The following is a 17,137-nucleotide window of genomic DNA, read 5'->3' as shown; positions in this document are numbered from 1 at the left end:
AAAACCAAAGAAATTTTCCAGTTAACTCTTACCTTTATCATTGGCAAGAATATTGGAAGAGTCTCTTGCTGTTTTTTTTTCCGACAATTCTTTGCATCCTCTCATACAAACTTTACAAAAATTGAAAATAAAACAAACATTATAAAGAAAGACTCAGCCCTTATTGTGAAAATATGATGTGAAAGCCCTATTATGCTTTAGAAAAGTTCTAATTCTCATTTAGAGATATTGCGTTATGAATGTGACAAGTAGGGATGTGCATGGATAGGGCTAGACGAGACCCTTGCATTTGATGCCCCGCCCAACCCAGTAGAAGCCCAAACTATTTTGGGTTGGGCTATTGCGGGCTGGGAATGGTGGGCTTTCTTTGTCCAAATTTACAACTTGAATCATGAAACTGCCATATATCTTAACAGATATCCATGCTTTAATAATTTAACAATATTCATAATTTATTAAAAATAAGACAATAAAAAATTGTAATTAAAGTCTTAAAGTTCAAATGATTTGCATCAACCTCCTCAAAGTTGAGAAAATAACAAAACATATAAAAAAAATACAAGCTATATTAACATGTTCAATTATATTATTAACTTATAGTTTAATATAATTTATAAAGATCTATATATTACATTCAAATTGGTATAATTAGTATCATTTCATGATATATGAAGTAATATCAACATGTAAAAGTTAAAAGACAATTATAGTACACAACAAGATAATTTCAAAAAGTTAAAAAAGGTGGTATATTTTTTAAAAAAAATTAGAACTTTAAAAATGTAAAGTCTAATAATATAAAGGAGTAATGTTCCTTTTAGATATTGAAATATAATAAAATATAGTATATTAATATATATTATAATATAAATAATTATATATATTTAGAGTAGGGCCAAATGGGCTGGGCAACATGCCGTGCCCCAGGCTCAGCCCTGCCTGTGAATAGCCCAACACAAAAATACCCTTTTTTTCTAGATGCATTTTTTGGGCTAGGCAGGGCATTTTTTTGGCTGGCTTGGCCAGGCATACGAGGCAATTGGGTCTCATGAACACCCCTAATGACAAGAAAACAATACAAAACTCCCTGTATGCCCTCCCAATAAGTGTAATTTTTGAAATTTGAACTTGTGTTCTCCTCCTTATGAGATGAGACTGCTTACCATCTCAACCAACAACTTGTTGGTATTAACACCTCATAGTCTAAGTATATACTGCGTCTAGTTATGAATATAAGATCTAATTAACTAATTTAAAAAAATTTAAAAGTTATTAAACTCCCTTAAAATATTTATATTTATTGATTTTCTTCAAATTAATTTGCCTTACTTATAAATTAATATATAGTCTAATGATACACATAAGTATTATAGCGAAATCATACAACATATGATATAATTAAGTGATTTAAGAACTTTATTAATCTCTCTAAATTAGTTAATTGTTTCTTATATTAATGATGGAAAGTAGTATGAATTTTTAAAAGATATTCACCAGGCCATTGCATAAAGGCTCGTTGAACGATTTCTTTACTAAGATCCTCTGTTTAATTATGCACTTTTGATTTGTAAATAAATAAAAAACCGTCTGACAGTTTGATTGTTTGAACTAATTTGGTGGAAATTTTTGAATGACTTGAAAATTGGGAGAAAAATGAGAAAGAAATATATGAATGAACGTAGATATATTTATATATAAATGCATACTTGACAATTTTTTTGGGGATAAATTGCTGGATTTAAGAACTAATTATACCTTTTTTTTTGGTTTTTTCCTCTTTTCTACTTCATATTTACAATAGGAAAAATTGCAAAGAACTTTTAGAATTGAAAAATTGCATATAATGACTTTTTTTATAAAAATTGTTGTCAATTACTTATCAATTCATTCAATTGTTATCAAAACTAATACTCATGTTGTAACAGTTTTCTATTTGTAACTTCTCCACTTTCGAGGAAGGGAATTTATGGACTTAAGAAAAAGGGGGTCACATATATAGTTGATGGGCCTATCTGCTTTCACCGTTGTTTCAGGTCCAAGGTTTTGAGGAGTGAGAAGATCTTATCCATAGACCATGATTAGCAAGGAACAAAAAAAAAGACCGGACACTAAACCAGGTGAGTTAGTGGCTCAAGGGTCAGTTGATCGGATCAGGATCAACTTGGGATCCAACCGGTCATATTAAAATAATATAATTTAATTAAAAATAACAAAATATAACAACATTAACAATTACTGATAATAAAATATAAGAAAATATGACAATAATTTGATTATAACAATAAAAAAGTATAACAACATTGAGAATCTTGATCTTTATGGTTCATCATTAATTAAAATTAATAATCATTGATACCAAAATTATCATTAAAATTCATTTAAATCTATAGGGACTGATATATTAGGAGTTGTATGAGAAAAAATAGGACTAATAACAACCTAAGCATTCAAACTAGTTTATTACCGGTTTTTATCGGTTTTCACCTGTTCACACCGGTTTGACCGGTTTTCTACTAGTTCAACTCCCTCCCAGTTTAGTATCCAAACTGAACTGAGCCACTGACTGGTCCATTGGTTTACCAGTTGAACTGGTCGATCCAAATTGGTTTTTGTTTACTGATAATTACTTAATAGGGGTGTTCAAATAAACCCATCCTAGTTTTGGCCATATTGGGACGGGACGGATCAGTTCTGAAATTTTTCGGGATGGGCGTCCTGAAAGTATGATTTTTTTTATTATCATATTATAATTATTAAATATTAAAAATACAAAATATTTAAAGCATGTGTAATACAAAATGTTTATATTTGTAGCTTTTAAGACATATGTAGTTGAATGGTTATTATTTATTTAGAGTTTTTATAGTTGTTTATGATTTTTGGAGTGGTGAAAATGAATTTTAGAGTTATTATGTTACGGATTATTATTCATTTGGACTTTTCCTTTAAGAGAGCTAAGCCCAAAGAAATAAAAAAGAAACAAAAAGATGCTTTCAAAAAGGCTAAACCCAAAGAACTAGAAATAGAAAGAGAAAAACAATCAAAGTCTATGGTAGTAGATCCAACCACAAAACAAAAATATTTTTTAAAAAAACCAAAACAAAAGGTGATGTCCTAGTCCCGTCTTGCTTCTACTGGAACTGGGGCAACATCGGGACGGGATGGGACATGGAACTGGTTTCCTATCCTGTCTCTATTCATCGAGACGGGACCAGGATGAGTTTGTCCTGGTTCGATCCAGTCCCATCCCGTCCCGTGAACAACCCTATTACTTAATGAGCCTAGATGAATGTTAATTGTTAAGTAATAAACTAATTCCTATTCTTTGCATTGTCATATTTTTTTCTTTCTTCTTTTTCTTCCTTTTTTGGTATAAACTTTGAGTCTCCCTATTGAATTATGAGTGTTAATATTAAAGTCTTTTCAACGAGTAGAGCTATCAACAAGGGCCAACTCGGCCCTATAGGACTAGCCCTTGAAGGGTCAAGGCCTAAAAAGACCAGTCCCTTAAAGCCCACATACCTTAAAATTATCTAATTATTAAAGTTTGACCCTTAGACATACGGGCTCAGGACTTAAAAGGGTTGACCCTTTTATGTTATTTTTAAAAATTTAAATTCTTTTAAATTATTTTAAAATAAAAATAAACAACAAAACTTCTAAGATTTTTTATTCAAATTATAAATATAAGTAAAATAACTAATGGTGTATAAAAAAATTAAATGCCAATAAACTATTGTCCAAAATTAAAAAAAATCAAAATCTAACAAAACACGAAAAAATAGAAAGATAAAAACCTAGCAGTTAAAGATTAACAATATCAATATCATTACTCCCCTTGTCCTTAATATAAAACTTATTTAACTAATTTGATTAGCTTAAGGAATTTAGGTAAGTTAGTTAGTTATAAGAAATGTGACACATTTTTCCTAAAATACCATAATCATCTTTCATAATACCCCATCTTCTTTTTCTACTTGATTATAGTTGAGTAAGTATCCATAGGGATAATTAGAGAAAATTAATAAATAGGAGAAATGAGTCTTATATTTAGGATCAAAACCAACTCAACAAATGGGTTCTATATTAAGGACCAGAGGAGTATTATCTTCATCTTCATCAGTATCATCAAAATTAGCAATATTTGATTGTTCTTTACTATAAGTGAGCTCTTCTTCAATGATAAAAATATTAAGGTTTTTGTTTTCATTTACCTTATCTAAAATAAAACTATGCAGTAGTTATAAGTACAAATAAGAGCCTGAACATTTGTTCGAGCAAGAAAAGCTTTACACTTTGTTAAGATATGTAAACTGATAGTAAATAAAGATTTACTAGCTATTGTGGTGATTAAAATGTTAAGAATATCAGCTGTCATTCTTGAAAGAATTGAAAATTGATTTTAATTGTTCTTCTACAAGTCCAAGACATCTTATTCTTTTTAATTATCGGCTTGAGTATTGGTTCTTCTAAATATTTTTTCTAATTTAAACTTATTCATAAAAGACTAATTCATAACTTTATAAATATATTGATAATAATAAAAAAAAGACGGGCTTAAAAAGGCTAGCCCTTGGCTCTAAAGGGCTGGCCTTTTTATTTTTGAGCCCTATAGGGCTAGTCCTTTTAGGTCCAATTTCTTTTTAAACCATCTAAAATATAAGCCCAGTCCTCTACTTAAAAGGGCTTAAAAGGGCTGACTCCATGGGCTTGGCCCGTTTTGACGGCTCTACCAATAAGTATATTTCTTGAAATATGAACCCGTGCATTGTTATATTTTCAATCCAAAGACTTTGTACCAAAAACAATTGTTAAGAGTTTAAAATTTGAAATAAAATCATTTTGCCTGTTTTGAATTCCTGTTTGCACCATTATTTTGAACAATCATGTATCGGTCATAAAGTCATGATATTTTCACATATTTTATAAAAACTCAAAATCCTATAATAGAACTTAAATTAAAGAAAGAAACAAACTAAAAAGTTTTTTTAAAAATCCTTAATTAAACGAAAAAGGTTGAATGGTTGGTAACTAATTTTGAAATGACATAAGTCGATGATATTTCAATACCAAAAAAAGAAAAGGTTGCTGATACATGGAAAATTTTATTCACATGATAAAACGGTACACAGCATGCAAATGAGGGCAAATCATCACTCAAAATTCATGCAAAAGTAAAAAACAATAACTTACATTGCAATGAAATACACAGTACATTCCAATTGCCAACAAGATATTTATGAAACATGAAATAAGAACCATACAGGAAACATTAAAAAAAAAAAAAGATGACACAATATCACAGGAAGCGACATTTTATGCCTAATTCATTCTTCTTTCTTTGGATGAGCTATTTTCTTCTTCTTCTTTTTTTTTCGCTTGTTTCTTAGGCCTAGTTTAAAATATTCTAACAAGCCTTTTAGGTTTCCCAGTTAAAAAGACAACTTGACCTGTGAATATTTCAAACACCATCCCACATGCATATCCCATAGCTACTGGTTTCCAGCCAAATCCAAATTTGGCATTACTTGATGAGGTTGGTTGTGGTAATTTCCCTTCATCATGATTACATGCTTTTGACAATGGAAATCCACATAATCCTAAATTTCCCTCATAGGAATCATTTGAAAATGTATCAAATTTGCCTGAGCCTCGTACATAAAGGCTGAGTTTTGTAAAATGGCTCCAGCGGCCCGTGAAAGGCCGGCCCATTTCCCAGTCCTCCGGTAATGCACCGTTACCAGATCTTTCACTTCAGATGGAGGGAGGAAGTGACGGAGGGAGTAGCAAAATCCTCTCGGTCACGACCACCCAAATACACCTCCTTTTTGGCTTTCCCAGTTCCCACAAAGGAATTTCCGAGAGAAAGGTCAAAGCAGATGAAACGGGTAATATCTCTCCCTGCCCCTTTTGTTAATCCATTTCATGTCGTGCCATAGGCGAGTTTTATTCTAGAACTATGATACCTTTTAAAATGAAAATCCTATTATGAATTTTATTCCATCCCATGTTGTTCTGATTTTTCATTAAAGTAAATTCATTTCGAGAATGGGATGGTTTAGCATGAATTCTCTTTGTGAATTCTACAGATTCACCTTCGATAGCAATAATATTCTGTTTCCGTAATCCCTGTTGTTGATTGATCTCCATGTCAAAACTTCATCGTCATTTGATGTTTTCGTTTAGGGCATTGGGTTGGTTAAATCTTATTCGTCCGTGAAATTCTTCTGCGTAGTCTTAACAGTATGGATTTATTCTGAGGAGTTTGTGTTTGATTCCTTATTCATGGCCAATATTTTCTCACATGTAAGTAGTGAAATATAAGGGTCCGTTATGTGCAAAGTTGTGTTCATTTCTTTTGCATGTGTTTGCTGCTGTTTGGACTATTAATGATGAATATACGAGGAAGTGTTTTGGTGCATATTGTATTTGGCCCGTGTTAGCGGACTGATAAGTGAGCAAAGTGAGTGTATATAAGACTTAGCCTACTAAGCATTTTAGATGAGAAAGGGATCATAATTTGTATAAATTTTACCCCAAGGTCTTGTTCTCTTACATTTTCAAATTTTCTGTTGAGTTCCAAAAAAATCTTGAGGATGGAGGGTTTCGTTGGTTACATTCGTTTGGTGATTATTCAAGATAACGGCGATGGATTTTGTTCTGAGTAGTTCGTGTTTAATTTTCCTTTTTTCACTATTATTTTTCATGTGTAAGTGGTGTATTCACTTTCTTATCTTTCTTTCTTTGTTTCCCCCCCCCCCCCCACTCTCTTTTGGCCAAAGGGAATACATTCCTTAAGAAAGATCAAAACCAATACATCATAGGCAAAGTAAACATTATCCAAAACCACAAAAAGAGATAGCAGGCAACATCTGATCTATAGGCTTCTCAAACGAGCACAATGCTGGAACTAAAGGGATTGTAGGTTTTACAAGTCAATCATAAAGGCGCAAGCCCAACAACAACTCCGTAGCACTTTCAAAAGAAGCTAGGTTGCTAAGCTGAGAAACATCTTTGGAAGGAAAATTGCCCTCAAATAAGAAGTTCCACCAAACATAGCACTGCTAAGAATATTTATAAGATGTTTGCTATAAGAGAGAACCAACAGCTTCGTGTCATCTAGATCTTCAATTGATCAGTTTCTCATTTAGTGGGTCATTCTGTGAAAAGCTGTGTTCGTTTCTTTCACATGTGTTTGCAGCTGTTTGGACTGTTAAGAATATATGCAAATGTGGTTGGGTCACTCAAATCCAATTGTGCTTTTTCTATGTTAGTCAACTGATAAAGAATGTCCTAAAAAAAGTCGGTGCATGGATGGCTTACTGTCATATGCACTTTAGATGATAAAGGAACATAATTTTACTTTGTTTTTTCTTCAAATCTTTATCATGGACTCATTATATACTATATAACTCTGTTGTTCTTGTGCTAGTTCATTACATGAATTAGTGCCCATAATTGTGTAGTATTTTGTTCAACATTTTAGCTTAGGTCTAAACCCAATTATGCAAACCCGCTTTCTATTGAATGTCTGCTTATCAAACTTCAGTTGTTCCAACACAAGTTGAAGGTCTCTTTTGCTATACTGGATTTTCTAAAATAAATTTTCCCAACGTCATTTTCTGCAACTAATATCCAGACATGAGCATTCTTTTCCTGCAACTTCTGGTGTCGTTGTTTGCAAGCTAACCATAAAGCGGACAGGCCCAACAACAACTCCTTAGCAATTTGGAGAGTGGCTAGGTTGTAAAGCTGAGAAACTTCTTTGGAAGGAGAAATGTCCTCAAATAAGAAGTTCCACCAAACACAGCACTGATGAGGATATTCAAAAGACAAAACCAACACCTTCTTGTCCCCTGGATCTTCAGTCAACCAGTTTTTCATTTAATGGATCATTCTGTGAAAAGCTTTGTTAATTTATTTTGCATGTGTTTGCAGCTGTTTGGACTTTTAAGAATACATGAGAAGATGGTTTGGGTTGCTCAAAATCCCGTTGTACTTGGCCCATGTTAGTCAACTGATAAATAATCTGGTCAGAAAAAGTCAGTGCATACAATGCTTATTGTAAAATGTATTTGAGATGAGAAAGAAATCATAATTTCTCTGATTTGCTCTATTTACTCTTCAAATCCCTAACATGGACTCTTGGTATGATGTGTATGTCTCTGTTATTCTTGCTAATTCATTGCATGGATTAGTGCCCATGATTGTGTAGTATTATGCAAGATATGGTTGAGCATTTTAGGTTTTCTGATTAGGAAATAGATATATCCTATGAGGAAGAGATCCCAAATTGATTGGCAGTACTGTGGGTTGAAATAGGTCTATGTGGTTTTTCTTTATTTCTATTTTTAATCGTTTTTTGTGTGATCTTTTCTAGGGGCCATTTTGTTTGTGATGTGAGGGTATTACCACTGTACTGCTTTTAAGGTAAGTCCAAATGTCCCATCTCCGGTAGCCATTGCAGTAATGACCGGCGATGCTATGATTGGACTTAGAGCAAGATTATTCCATTTCACATCCTGGTAGGAACTGTGGTTCCTATTTTCTTTGGATCCATGGTGTTAATTTCTGGGATTACATATTTCTCTCTGTTTTATTTTTTTAAACGTGGTTTCTATTTAATGGTATACATTACTTGAAGTTTATGAGTACTTAAGTTAAAATTGGAATTGTTGGTTGAATACCTTGATGTGAATTTCTGGCTTACCGAGGTTACATACTTAATATGCTTTTAAGATGGTTTAGAATTTTTGCAAATGTAGAGATGGGTTTAAGGAATATACTGTCCACCTACGATAGGGACTAATCTCTCGCGTTGTAGTGAGAGCAAAACGCAAATCTCTGCCAATTAGGTTGCTGTATTGTTCTCGAGGGTTGAAATCGAACCCCCGACCTCATGATTAAGTGATGAGAGTTCCTACTACTAACGTTAACCTGGTGGTAAATACTACCTCGTTTGCTTAATATAAGGCCTAATAAATTAATTTAAAAAGATTAAAAAAATTACTAAATTATCTAATTGTAGTATATATTACACGATTTTTTTAAAATACTTCCGTGCATTATTGTATTATATATTGATTTATAAGTGAGACAAATTAGTTGGAAAAAAATGATAAGTAAAAATACTTTAAAGTAATTTAAAGTAATTGAGTAATCTTTTTAATCTTTTTAAATTAGTTAGTTGGGTCTATTTTTCAGTAGTATTTGTATTCTTCGGTCTGGTGCAGCTGGGCCATCCTAAACTTGCACCAAAGACATCCCCTGTAAAATTTCTTTCCGAGTCGCAGACTACTCGTTTATGAATTTCTTTTCGGAAAAATGTGTCTAATTAAAAAAATTCTAGTAAATGTTTTAAGTGAGCATCCTATTTATAACTTTAGGCCGCTGAGATCTGTCAAAAATATATTTATATGAAAAAAAAAAAACATCATGGGAAAGCATTGGGACACAAATTTTCTTTGTCCCCCTAATTTCGCATAGCCTACCTCACTTTTCCAAGTTTTCACCTCATGACTTCACTTTGCTTAACCATGGACTCACCATGACATTATATCTTGTTTTCTTTGATAATATTATACATATTGCTCTAATTCTATTTATAAGGCACTTTCAATTTGTTTCACACAGACCAAGAAAAACCTTAAATTTCATTAATTCTCATTTAAAATTTAATAATTTTTCAACTTTATCCCCATTTAATATATATTATATCTCATGTAAATAAAGTTAACACAATAATAAAGGGTAAAATTATACATCCACACAAAAAATTTCTTTCAGTGCCTTATAAATATGATCAAAAAATACCTTTTCTCTGTTCTATAAATAGGACCAGAAGAGTACATACATAATACATAATTGCGTACGTGAATATTTTCCAATCGTCAAACAACGTGGCGATGATCAGCAAGTTTAACTTTTACTTTATTTTTGTGAAACTACAAAAAATTTAATCAGTTATTATGCAGCTAGGAACATTTGTTTCCTGTAAAAAGTAGCATGCCCATGTGATTGTTGATATTTAATTTAAAATAAGCGGGTAATCTTTCGTGCATTCATAATTTAATAGTTTAACCACAATCTTAAATTGAGAATGTTTTAATTTTATATAAATTTATATTTATATTTTAAATTGACTGATATATATATATATGTGTGTGTGTGTGTGTGTGTTTTTATTATATAAGTAGTTTTCTAGAATCAAACATAACGCAGAAAGAGTCTTTTTAAGCTTTAGAGAGACCAAAAGAACATTATTTTTCAGACGAAGTTATATTTTTTGCCGACGAATAAGGTATCTTGCTTATCTCATATAAATAATATGTTTTATTGCAGATTTTATATTTTACAATGATCAATGGGAATGAGACAATTCATTAATATAACATCATCTTTTTTGTCTACCAACTAACATAACATGACCAGGCATTATCCTACTTTATTAGTTTATTTCATCTTAACAAAGTAGTAACTAATTTAATTATTATGGATATAGAATTTGAGAAAATAAAAGGAAACCTAGGCATATAACAGGCTAAAGTTGATTTTTTTTTTTTGGTAATAAACTCAGAAGGGAACGGGTCCCATACAATCACTTGATAGCAAAGTTTCTAAATGAGTAGGACAGGAATGTAAAACGAAATTAAATGAAAGTCCTTGTTTGGCTAAAGCATCAGCCATCTGGTTTTGTTCCCGAAGAACATGAGTCACCTGCACCTCCCATGAGTAGTCAAGCAAATTCCATATCTGGAAAAGAGTAAGACTACTGTTATGAAAGTTATCCTTGGTTTGAACCATCTCTACTAGAATCTTTGAGTCTGATTCCAGAATTATTTTCCTGAATCCACATTCCCAAGCCAATCTCAAACCTCTTAACATGGCCCATTCTTCCGCAGCAAGGATAGTACAGTTTCCAAGAGTTCGAGTAAACCCGACAATCCATGACCCATCATGGTTTCTAATAATTCCACCACATCCAGCTTTGCTCCTAGTTGCTGAAACAGCACCGTCTACATTCAGCTTTACCCAACCAGGTTGAGGGGGTATCCATTTTGATGAAGCTCTTTGTGGAGAAGATACACGCGTTGAGGAAATATCAGTATCTTGCACAAATTTCCTCCAACAATTCATGATAACAGCAGCTGGGTTGTCTGGTTTTATAAAGTCAGCCTCAAAGATAAAACTATTCCTCCATCTCCATAGCATCCAGACGGTAACACCCCATAAAAGACTCCAAGGAATAGATGAGTTAATTCCTAAGTCTTTTTTGAGATTCATGGCAAACCAATCTCTAATAGAAGCAACAAAGAATTGAGTATAATGAAGCAGGTTCAAGAAGCATGTCCACAACTGTCTTGCATAATTGCAATCTCTCAGAATATACATCACATTTTCTACTGCAGCATTGCAAAAGGAGCACAAAGGTGAAGTTTGCGACCATTTGCTTCTCCATTCATTAGTAGGAAGTCTGTTATGAAAAGAAGTCCATAAAAAGACTCTAATTCTTTCAACTCCTCTCCATTTCCAAATATCCTTGTAAGTTGAGCTATACAGACTATTGGGTGGCGGTTCAATCATATAGTAAGTGCTTTTAATAGTAAAGTTACCATGACTATGGGCATTCCAAAGCATGATGTCATTACCTGCTTCTGTCATAGGGGGAAGGATTACCATTAGTTGTTTTAAAACCTCTCTATCAACAATAGAGCCAAGTCTAGTGAATTCCCAAGCGCCATGTGCTACCCAATCAGCAACTGTACTTTCTTCCTCTTCTGGAGTAAGCACTCTAAGACAATGATCTTTAATTTTTGAATCTGTAACTAGCCAGCAATGATTGAAGAAGCTTACAAACTGACCAATTGCGAATTTTCCATCTTGTACCTTGGTCAATGATGTCTTTTTGTTGACAAATGAACTTCCAAAGACTAGAATCACCTCGCTCTACATTCAGGAGATTGTCATCACTCCTAATCATATATTTTTGTTGAAGAACTTAAGCCCACAATCTATCCGAACCAGCCACCAAATGCCAGGCTAATTTTGCCCCGAAGACTTTATTCATAGAGGAAAGCCTTTTCAAACCAAGACCCCCATAGTTTTTTGGTTGTACAATTCGCTCCCAACTAAGTGGATGAAATTTTCTGCATTCTTGTGTGTTTCCCCAAATGAAGTTGCGTTGAATGGTTTCAATTTCATTGCAAACGCTAGCTGGAATTTTCGCAACTTGCATTGGGTATAAGGGAATAGTGTTCAACACTGATTTTGCCAAGGTGATCCTCCCTGCTGTTGATAAACATTCAGCTTTCCAAGAAGTCAATTTAGATCTAACTCTGTCCACAATATAATGGAATTTTTCCTTGGTTCTGCTACTTTCAACAAGTGGAAAGCCAAGATACCTCCCAATCTCAGAAGAAATTTTAATTCCAGTGATATCTCTTAGAGTTCCTCTTACAGCCGCAGTTACCTTGGGGGAGAAGAATAAGGAAGACTTTGGCTTGCTTACTTTTTCACCTGAAGCAGTACAGAAACGATCTAAGCAATCCATCATACAAAGTGCTTGCTCTTTCGTAGCTTCTCCAAACAGCAGCAAGTCATCGGCAAACATTAAGTGAGAGATGTTAGGCCCTGATTTGGTAACACGAATTGGTCGCCATTTACCTTTATCAACAGCATCATTTATTAAATGGGATAACCTATCCAAACACAGCACAAACAGAAATGGTGAAATAGGATCTCCTTGGCAGAGACCACGTTGAGGAACAAAAAATTCAGTCTTAGAGCCATTCCACAACACATTATAAGAGGTGCTAGTGACACAGTGCATAATAAGATTAACAAACTTATCATCCATTCCAGTGTCTTCAAGAACTTGCTTCAGGAACTTCCAACTGATTCTGTCATAGGCTTTTTCTAAATCAATTTTTAAAGCCATTAATCCTTTTCTTCCTTTAGCCTTTCGCATAGTGTGAAGTATTTCCTGCCCCACTATAATATTATCTTGTATATGCCGACCTGGAATGAACCCAGCTTGGAAAGGAGAAACAAGTTTGTCCATGATACTTTTTAATCTGAGGGTGATCACCTTAGAGATGCATTTGTAATGGACTGAGCATAAGGAAATTGGTCTAAAATGTTCAACCCTCTGAGGCTGTTCTCTTTTAGGAATAAGAGAAATCAAGGTATTATTAGCTTCCTCCACTGTCTGATTTCCTGCAAAAACCTGTTGAACAAAATGACAAAGAGACGATCCCACAACTGACCAGTTTGCTTGAAAGAAAATTGGTGAAAACCCATCAACTCCTGGTGCCTTATAAGGACCCATAGAAAAGAGTGCATCGTGTATTTCTTGCTTCGTGGGTATAGCGCCTAAATTATAAGCATCTATATCAAGCTGCGGGAATCTTGTCTCAGTTTGTAGGAGGACAGAATCCTGCGCCTCTGATTGAAAGAGCTTGCTGAAATAATTAACCACTAAAGCCTTCAACTCTTGTTCTTCTTCTATCCAGATATTTGAATCATTCTGCAGAGTTAGAACCTTATTTCTCCTTCTTCTCATAGTTGTTTTAAGATGATAATATCTGGTATTTCTATCACCCTTAGCAACCCACTCTGTTCTTGATTTTTGGAACCATTTTATCTCCTCCAACTTCATAACTTCATCTAATTCTTGCTGCAATTTAGCTTCTAAATGGCTCAAAAAATTAGAATAAGGATATGAGGGCGAATTTTGTATTCCGTTTAGCCTTGCCATAATCATCTTCTTTCTCTTCTCAACCAAACCAAAAACCTCCTTATTCCAATAGCTCACCACTTCACTAAAATGTTTCAAATTATCATTTATATTACCAGAAATCATCCAGTTTTCATTTAAGAGCTCAGAAAAAGATTCATGAGATAACCACATAGCTTTAAACCGAAAAGGATGATTTACAAAAGGAGCAGGGGATGAGAAACCCAAAGATAAAATGAGAGGATTATTGTCAGAAAATTGAGTTCTAGGTAGTACCTTGACAACGCAACTTGTGAAGACGGATATAAAATTCGCATTAGCTAAGGCCCTGTCTAGCCTTTCATATAGCCGCAAGTACCCATTAATTTTGGGACCTCTCCACGTAAACTTCGGACCAATAGAACCCAGGTCGGCCAATCCGCAACAGTGAACTTGATCTTGGAATCAACGGATTCTAGTCATGTTAATTCGGACTCCTCCAATTCTCTCATAAGGATGAAGGATATCATTAAAATCACCCAAAATTGCCCAAGGCTTTGAGATTTGATAAGAGAAAAGTTTTAATTTTTCCCAGAGAAGCTGACGAAAATTGGAGTGGGGAAGAGCATAAATGGTAGTAAGCAGAAACGATGTACTTCCATCAAGAGAGCAATCAAGATGCAAGAATTGTCTACCTTCTTCTAAAATACTGATTTGAGCATAGTCACTCCTCCAGGCAGCCACAATTCCTCCAGATCTTCCAACGCTAGGAATAAGCTTCAGATTGTCATAACCCAGCGAATGTAAAAAACGAAAACGATTTTCTTCTGTACAGTGCGTTTCAGCAAGAATAATAACAGCAGGCTTTGGTCCACTTATCACAGTTTTAAGGTTTCTGCAGAGGCCCGGTCCACTGGATCCTCTTGTGTTCCAATAGAAAACTTTATCCATAAGATAGATAAGAAAAGAGGATAATGGACTCACTTAAAATTGAGTCTCGGGCACCATTGACTCATCACCAAGTTCGCTTGGAGCACTTCTTTGGTCCACTGGGCTTATCTCATACAGCCCAATATTAGAGGCTCCAGGATCTTTATCTTCAAGCATGGCTTCTCCTGGGTCAATCGGGATGCTTGAAAAGGCTACCTCCGTTGACCGGTTAGAAGAAATTAGACAATTGCTCTCCCCACTATTTTGTTCTTTTCCTTCTTTCTCCGAAATGCCCTCGTTTTCTTCACTAATCATCATCTCATCATTTGTTGTGCCCCCTTGTTCTACCACGTCCCTTGCTCTTTTTTCTGCACATTTCAATTTCTCTCTCAATATCTCTCTCTGTTGTACGTTCTCGGTGTGCGCACTCTGGGCCAAAACAATTGCTCTCTCCATATTGTTGGCGTTCGTTTGTGTCTCTCCACCTTTTTTTCCCCTTCTCTACTCGTACAAGAGCAGTACGTTTCTTTTGGTAGTGCGCCTTCCGTTGCATCGTGTCGTCTGCTTCTGGCATAACCGTTTTGGTGGCAGTGATTTGATTATTAATCTCATTAATCTCCTCTTCATCAACTAAAACATTAAATCTGGATCCTAATTTCTCGTGCTTAGACCCCTCTCCCTGTTTCTCCTTCATCTTTCTTTGTCATCTCTGTTTCTGCACTACTGTCCAGTGATCATGTATTTTGTGGCTGTCCTCCATTCTTTGATCGCTATTCACCGTAGTCTTGCCATTCGCAGCATCTACATTCTCCTCTATGTTTATCTTTTTTGAAGAACACGTCTCTGACCTATGGCCGTAAACTCCGCAGCTTGTGCAAAGCATATGGAGACCTTCATACTTTAAATAATAAGCTTCCCCATCTAAATAAAATCCTGACATAAGTTGCTTTCCTAGCTCCACCAAGACACAAATTCTTGCGTAATGACCCCTTAATTGACAAGAGGTATTCATATCAATTCTAATTGTTTTTCCGATCCTATTACCAATGATGGTAAGTGCTTCTTTATCATAATATTCCATGAAGATCTTCGGCAGTCTCACCCAAACAGCTACTTTGTCTATGGTTGCTCTATCTGATCTGAAATTTGGCTCCCATGGCTGCATAGTTAGATAGTGGTCGTAGATCATCCATGGACCCCCAGTGAGAGCTTCATAATAGTCTTCTTTGTTTGTAAACTTCACCACATAATAACCATGTCCAATATTAATCAATCTAATAACTCCTCTCTTTACCCACATCGATTGTAGACGGGTTTCGAGTGCTTTGTAGCCTATATATCTATCCAGGAGCTTCACAATCAGAGACTTCCTCCACGCCCTGTACAGTTTCTTCTTCATACGATTAGAGAACGTAAATGTAGGGAAGTTTCGATTAGGATCCTCTGATGTTTTGTATAGGGGTTCATCAGCATCTATATTTTGCTCTTTAAGAGAATCTGAACTGTTGCCATCCACACTATCATTATCGTAATATTCTTCCTCATCAGCCGAGTCCTCATCTCCCCTGTTGACACCTTTCAGTTTATTAGCAAATGACTGTTTCCCAGAGGTGCTGTCTTTGAAGTTTTCTCCTGGCTTTGGCCAGTGGCCTTGCAATACACTTCGACTGTTATCTCCATTTCCATTTTTGATCTTTTTCGAGCTTCTCGCCAATAGGTCATCGTCTTCTTCATTCGACATAGGAATGACAGTGTTTCTTCGTCCAGAGAGCACAAGAGTCATTTTCCCTATCCTGGCTAAAGTTGATTTGAGAAAATAGAAGGAAACCTGTTTGTGTGTGTGGGTGTGGGTGTAACAGGCTACAGTTGATCTTTCCCTTGGTGCACTTTATTCTTACCTTCCTCTTAAAAGAAAGAGCCGGGCCAGCTCGTTAAGAATCTTCTTTTTTTTTTTTCCCGGTGAATCAAAAAACAAAAAACTGGCTAAGATTTCAATTAAAAGAAAAATGGTTAAAAAATTTATTTCTCAAAGATGTCTAAAAACTCAAGTTTTTGAGTGGATACTGGATATAATTATCTTTAGCAGGCATAATTTTTTCCCCCTACTATGTGCGGCATATCTTTAGCTGTATGTAAATGTATTCTATTTCATATATATAAGTTACACATAGTTAAAAAAGACTTACATCCACTGAAGATAAATTGTACTTGGGTTCTTAAACATATTTCGAATCCTTTTAGATAATAAATGTTGGAATGGAGGATGGTTTTTTAAATCAATATTCTCGCCATTAAATCAAATGGATGCATAAAAGAAAACTAATAAAAAAAAGTATAGTGATGATTCATATCCATGATAATGGTTTCAACCTTTTAGAGCTGAGCATCACAGAAGTGGAGCCTCCATCATGTGTATATCATTTTTGTTACTTTAAAGGAAGTCACTTCGAGAATCCTAACTTAATTTAACATTCATTGTAATTTTATACATTT

At 34.5% G+C, this 17,137-nt stretch overlaps 1 protein-coding gene, 1 long non-coding RNA gene and 1 other non-coding gene across 3 annotated transcripts; 2 read left to right on the top strand and 1 right to left on the bottom strand.

Annotated features, from left to right (window-relative positions):
• Positions 1–5,775: 5,775 nt before the first annotated feature.
• LOC114755549 (uncharacterized) lies at positions 5,776–8,129 on the top strand. Its single transcript, XR_003741318.1, has 2 exons — positions 5,776–5,888; positions 7,640–8,129. It is a non-coding gene; the product is annotated as an uncharacterized LOC114755549 (long non-coding RNA).
• Positions 8,130–8,433: 304 nt separating this feature from the next.
• LOC114755630 (small nucleolar RNA snoR2/U65) lies at positions 8,434–8,585 on the top strand. The gene has a single exon (XR_003741332.1). It is a non-coding gene; the product is annotated as a small nucleolar RNA snoR2/U65 (small nucleolar RNA).
• Positions 8,586–15,347: 6,762 nt separating this feature from the next.
• On the bottom strand, positions 15,348–16,427 carry LOC114755557 (uncharacterized). The gene has a single exon (XM_028944449.1). The coding sequence runs from the start codon at positions 16,425–16,427 to the stop codon at positions 15,348–15,350; it is 1,080 nt and encodes a 359-aa protein (XP_028800282.1).
• Positions 16,428–17,137: the final 710 nt, after the last annotated feature.

The sequence above is a fragment of the Neltuma alba genome, unplaced genomic scaffold, assembly GCF_004799145.2.
Source record: "Neltuma alba isolate B1F8T4 unplaced genomic scaffold, ASM479914v2 tig00010294_pilon, whole genome shotgun sequence".
NCBI classification, from domain to species: Eukaryota; Viridiplantae; Streptophyta; class Magnoliopsida; order Fabales; family Fabaceae; genus Neltuma; species Neltuma alba.
This window is presented reverse-complemented; position numbering and strand designations above follow the sequence as displayed.

What these genes read in the sequence shown, in the direction of transcription:
- LOC114755557 (XM_028944449.1), bottom strand. Translation starts at nt 16,427, where the DNA reads ATGACTCTTGTGCTCTCTGGACGAAGAAACACTGTCATTCCTATGTCG.